This window comes from Haemaphysalis longicornis, unplaced genomic scaffold, assembly GCF_048455015.1.
Source record: "Haemaphysalis longicornis isolate Haplotype H1 unplaced genomic scaffold, Haemaphysalis longicornis Haplotype H1 scaffold_8, whole genome shotgun sequence".
Lineage (NCBI taxonomy): Eukaryota > Metazoa > Arthropoda > Arachnida > Ixodida > Ixodidae > Haemaphysalis > Haemaphysalis longicornis.
This window is the reverse complement of record NW_027526445.1, coordinates 189,526,538-189,532,759: the sequence shown is the minus strand read 5'-3', so window position 1 is coordinate 189,532,759 and position 6,222 is coordinate 189,526,538. Positions and strand designations below refer to the sequence as shown.

The window sequence follows — 6,222 nt, the reverse complement described above, 5'->3', positions numbered from 1 at the left end:
GGAGCGCTCCGTCCCGTTGTATTAGGGGCAAAGCCCCTTAGGGGCTGGGGCTGTTGACTCCTCCTGTCGTCGTCATAATCGTCGTCTCATTCAGTCATAATACTAAAACACCCGGACGCTCGTTTACGCTTCGCGCTTGATCGCTGCGTAACGCGTTCTAAAAAAACACCGGGACAATCGTTTACGCCTCGCGCTGGAGAGCTTCGTGCTTCAAAGATAACAGTCTTGTACAGCAAACCTGTATACCTCTACCCCCAAGGGTTTCATCTCCGTCGGCAAAAAACCCCAAGGCGCCAAGAATACACTCATACACTGAATGCTTCGCCTCTGCCCAGGTTCCACGCGGGTGGAAATGGCACGGGATGTTCCTCCTGATTGGCTGTTTTTTTTTTTTTTTTTCAATATTCGTTTCACCACGAACCCGAACCAACTCACCCAGACTTCTTTGTTAGTCGAGCTATTAAGTAACCAAGCGAGAGGCACCACACAGTGGCCTGATTATGAGCAGGCAATTGCTATGAAGGTGCAATTCGCAAAAGGCGAAAAAGGATGCATCGAGTGCGTGCTTGATTGCGAACGTTTTATTGCTCAGGTCTTGACGCTGTGGGAATCGGTGGCGGCTGATCTCTTGAGGGGCGAATCAGAGGGACGGATGCGGTGCCGAGTGGAGATGTGGATGTGGTTTGTTGCGTTCGAATGCTGACGATGCTTCACGATGCCTGGTGCCTGTCTTCTGAAGGTTTCTGCAGGAATTGAATAAAACCGGTGGTTAGCCCTGTTTCCACGCAAGGAACAGCAGCTTAAAATCGCTACTGCAAAGTATGAACAGGCGCTGCAATCACTTCACGACTGTTCTTTTAACGCCCCACGACTAAATTTCCCCTCCAGCGGTTAATTTATACTACCAGATCGGCGGACACAAAATGTGCAAGGCATGCGCCAAAAAATTCGACCCACACCACTTCGCTTCTTTGTGATTGCACCATGCAAACCCGCACTGAGATATTTCACACACGTAGCTTCACTTTCAGGAACCAAACAGAACCGTCTTATGAATTGAGTATACGTTCAGGACAAATTGATTTGGGTTGCTCCGAAACAGTGCATCTCATCGCCCAGATACATTTTGGCTGCAGTAAAGTGTTGTTTCAGAACTTACGAATTTACAATTCGAAGGAAAATTCCACGCTTCCATCTCAAAACAAGGTTTTCAGTTGCAAATGAGTTATTTTTAAAACCGATCAAGACGTGAATCAATTGGAGGTCCTCTAAATATAACCGGAAATTATTGGATTCGCCTTCTAGGAAGAAAAAAAAGTTGTCGAATTTTGCTCCGGTGTATTAACAGCGAACGCAAGTACAACTTTGTTTGCTAAAGTGGTGAACTTAATGGACAGTTATATTGACGCTATCCAGCTATATATCGTCAGTATTTCTATGAAGACAATCACTATTTAATAGCTCAACGCGGATTTTGTAGAAGGCAAATTGTGGATCTGCACACTCACACTTCTTGAGGACTGGGAGGTAGTGGTAGCCTCCGAGGCCGTAGCCGTAGCTGTAGCCGTACGGGGACACTCCGTAGCCGTAGTAGGTGGGCAGGTGGGTGACGGTCGGGTGGGTGTACGCGGAGACCACCTTGGTGGCGGTGGGGACGGTGTACGTGGTGGCCACCTTAGACACCCCGGTCACGGCCACTGGGTGGTGCACGGTGGACGCCACGTACTTGACGGGTGCACCGTGGTACACCACGGGCGCCCTGTACAAGCCGTAGGGTGCGGCGCCGTACGTGGTGTACGGGGCGTAGCCGTAGTTGTAGCCGAAGCCCACGTAGGGGCTCACGTAGCCACCGTAGGCGGCGCAGGCCAGGGCCAGGAGGATGCAAGCACGGAGCTGCAGGAACAAAGGGTACTCGCTATATGGTCTCGTTTTCAACGGCACGGAGCGAGCGGCAACAGGTTACTAACAGTGCCGATGACGAATCAGTAATGTCGAACTGGAAGCTAGAAGCCTAAGCGTATTGGTGAATTTTTGGATGGTGTTTCTTATCTGCTGTTTTTTCTTTCCCTTCCGCATACTTAGAGCGCGGACGAACAACGCCACGGGGCAGCGAAATATCGTGGCATTCTGCAGCGACCCGCATCGTGGCATTCTGCGTGGCATTCTGCAGCGATCCACTCGACTTGCTGCTAACATCCTGCCCTGATGACATCAAATCAGTAACCGCACTTCCTGGGCTTAGCGATCATAGTTTACTTCATATTTGCATCGCTTCCCCACTAAAAAGGAGATCACCAACAACGCAACTTATCACAGATTATAAGCGGGGAAACTTTGATGCCATTAACAATGAACTTGCTCTTTTCTTCGATAGCTTCCGAGATACTTACTTAACCAGATCTGTTAATGCCAACTGGGAACTTTACAAGACCACGTTACTTAATCTTAAAAACGGACACATTCCAACAATAGTTATCAAATCCGACTCTAACAATGAATGGTTTACAAAACGCCTAAAAAGCCTCCGTAACCGCAAAAAGCGCCTTTACAGAACAGCACATTCAAACAACAGCTCTTTAGCATGGGAACGTTACCACTCATGCGCTAAACAATATATTCAAGAACTAACTACAGCAAAAGAAAAATTCTTCTCCGAAGATCTGTTATCCATTCTTCAGACTAACCCAAACAAATTCTGGCGCATCCTATCACCAAAGTCCCGATTCAGCCGCATAGCACTTACAAACTCGGAAGGAGTAACTATCGACACTAACCAATGCGCCACTGCCCTGAACGATCACTTTTCCTCTGTGTTTTCCTCCGCCAGTAACAATGTTGCCGTCACACCACTGGACCCTCCCCCAATCGAAATGCCTGATATTGTAATCTGCCCTGAGGGAATAGCTAACCTTATAAAAGCTCTTAAACTTTCATCTTCAGCCGGCTGCGATCAGATTAACAGTAAACTACTGAAAAATACCCTACTGCTCTCTAGTCAAATCTTACACCTAATATTTACCCAGTCACTTGACACCGGCACGTCCCGGATGATTGGAAAAAAGCCCAGATCGTACCAATTTTAAATCCGGTAACCCTGCAATCCCAACTAACTATCGTCCTATCTCAATGACCAGCATCCCATCCAAACTACTTGAGCACATTCTATTCTCCAACATAATGACCCATCTAGAGTCGATCAACTTTTTTTACCCACAACAACATGGCTTTCGAAAATCCTACTCGTGCGAATCACAATTATCAGACTTCACAAATGACTTACTACAATATATGGACGCCAACCTTCAGATTGATGCCGTCTTCTTAGATTTCTCGAAGGCATTTGACCGGGTTCCCCACAACCGACTGCTCGCTAAACTTTCTAACCTTGGAATTCCTTCTAACATAATTTCCTGGCTTGAAAATTTCCTCACCAATCGTAAGCAATTCACAACTGTCAATGACCATCATTCGTCCCTCACTGATGTGACGTCCGGGGTCCCACAGGGTGCGTGCCTCTCACCACTGCTTTTCCTAATTTACATTAACGACCTACCGAATAATATTGTTAACCAGTTAAGACTATTCGCCGATGACTGCGTCATTTACACTACCATCCGCAACCCTGGAGACAGTATTGCTCTTCAACATGATCTCAACCATATCGCAGCATGGTGTGATCAATCATTAATGCCACTAAACACAGAAAAATGTAAACTGGTATCATTCACCCGTAAAAAAAACCGTATCACAGTTCTCCTACAAAATTAACTCGTTCCCGATTGCCGCTGTAACATCCTACAAATACCTCGGAGTTCATCTCTCACCATCCCTATCATGGACATTTCACATTCAAACCATTTGCTCAGACGCCGCGCGCACGCTCGGCTACCTACGCCGGAATCTAAAACTTGCATCTCCGGACATAAAAAAACTAGCCTACCTAACGTTCGTACGACCAAAACTGGAATATGCATCATCGATTTGGCATCCGTCACAGGCATGCCTCACCCACAAATTAGAAGCCATACAGAATCGTGCCGCCCGCTTTATCTGCTCACAGTACTCCACTAACACAAGTGTAACCGCCCTAAAGCAATCTTTGAACCTGCATTCACTTGAGTCACGCCGGATCATTTCACGCCTCTGCCTTCTTCATGCCTTTTATTATCACCCGAAATCCAGACACCCTCTCTTAAAACCGCCCCACCGAACCTCGTCCCGTATCAGCCACAGCAACGCCATAGCACGACTACCCAGCCGTACTTCATCAATGCTCAACTCATTCTTCCCTCAAGCAATAACCCTCTGGAACCATTTGCCCGATACAATAGCCTCGTGCGCAGACCGCAAATTATTCCGCGAAAAATTGCTCATCCATGTTTCATAATACCTGCGTATCAAATGTGCTTTATGTGTTTCCTTTCCTTAGTGCTGTATCTTTTGTACATTTGAACTGTATTTTTTGTACTGTAATTTCGTATTTGCTGCTAATATTGCTGTACCTTTGTCACTAGTTCTTTTTTTTTTTGCCTTGAAATTTTTTTTAGCGCTGTGTCATACCTTTGTGCACGCCCCCCCTTATGTAATGCCCTCAGGGCCCTTAAGGTGGAAATAAATGAAATGAAATCGCATCCCAAACATGTATTACATATACGACGAGACGGGGTAATTACGAGGAAGCATCGACAGAACCGTTCATTTTCCCGGAGGTTTAGCTGCAGCCAGCGTTCAATGTCGTCCTTATACGTCGGTTGCGCAGTTTGGAACCCTGGAATTACTGTGCTGGTCCATCTCACGGATTTCAATAATCAGAAAAGTAATTCCAACCAAGCTAATTAAAAGCACATTTAGTTCATCCCTTGGATTGTCTTCACGCTAATCGAGAGCTTTAAAGTACGCAGGAAGTTTCGCATAGACTCCGAAACACGTCTGCACGTTATGCGCGCTTTGACTTTCCTGTAGAAGAAACGTTTCATCAATTGGCATCGGCCTCAAGCTAAATCACTCTAAATAATCGCACACAGAGCGCCATTAAAAGAAGATGGTTGGTGAAAGCGGCTCGGAGGAAATTTTCACTGTTCCGGCTGAAAACAGGCCGCGAACGGTTGGACTAGCGACCTTTCGTTGGATACTCACTCCAGACATGGTCGGAAGGGTGTTCAGTTGATCGGGATCGGTACTGTGGACTGCCTGCTCATCAGGACCCTTTATATACGCGACGAAGAGGGCGGTGGCGCTGCCACTGACGGCCATATCCGTACGGCACGGCTCAGCCTGTTGCGTGCATACATGAGAGAGCGTGAGTCGCATTCAAAGGGTCACGTACTACGCGAAGTGCATTGTCGGCCAAGGGTCAGTAGGCACATCAGTAAACAGGAGAAGTGGAGGAGATGTAGAGATAGGACAGAAGCACTCCAGATGGGCTACGACCCCGCGGTACCAGTCTTGCATCTTTCGGCGTGCGTTTTGCCACTTTCTATTTCTCCCGTTTCGGCCAGCGCGTGCTTTTAGTTTTCTGTGGGTGACACCGGGAGAGCTGCTCCGTTCGATCGGATCCGGTTCGTAATCTTGTGGGGAGTTCATAGTTACTTTTTATTCGATCGCCATTTATAGAGGGCAGCCGACCGACCGAGAGGATTCAGTTTCACGACCGCCCTCCACTCCGACCTTTCCGGACAGGTCGGATAACCTGTCCCCCTCCCTTGACCGCACCGGCTTCGGCCGCCGCGGCCGACAAACTCTTCCCTCCCAACACACATCCGTCTTTATCTCCCCGTGGCCACCGCCCTCGCCTCACGGCGGGTTTCGTGCCGCACCGGTGGCCTGGTCACCGCCGGCAGTCAAGGCCACTTTTTTTTCAGAAGTGGCCGTTCCCAGACAATTTGAGAAAAAAAGTTGACCAGACTCATCTCCACGCGCCCGCCACCCTTTCCGGGCCAATGTCCGCACGCGTGGGGAGGCTGGCTTGGCTTGCTTGGCAATGCTATAGCAATGCGGCATCACGTTTCTAGTGTGCCAGAATCTTAAGAGTGCGCGGTGCGTCACATCACTCCAACACGTGCATGAGCAGCTGTTTCTGGTTCTGGGGTGTACAGGCTCTCCAAAACCAACGGAGGACGGCTTCGTGAAATTGCAATAATTTCTATTGTATGCAGGTGCCAGCATAAATAGAATATGTGCGGCCCAATTTTATTCTAGAATGACTTCTTTGAAAGGTAACTT

At 48.0% G+C, this 6,222-nt stretch overlaps 1 protein-coding gene across 1 annotated transcript; it reads right to left on the bottom strand.

The window, feature by feature from the left end:
* Nucleotides 1–563: 563 nt before the first annotated feature.
* LOC144149864 (uncharacterized) lies at nucleotides 564–5,166 on the bottom strand. Its single transcript, XM_077681578.1, has 3 exons — nucleotides 5,137–5,166; nucleotides 1,509–1,893; nucleotides 564–743 (listed from the first exon to the last, which is right to left on the bottom strand). Coding segments are annotated over exons 1-3 (396 nt in total). The 5' UTR covers nucleotides 5,146–5,166; the 3' UTR covers nucleotides 564–741.
* Between the last annotated feature and the right edge of the window lie 1,056 nt (nucleotides 5,167–6,222).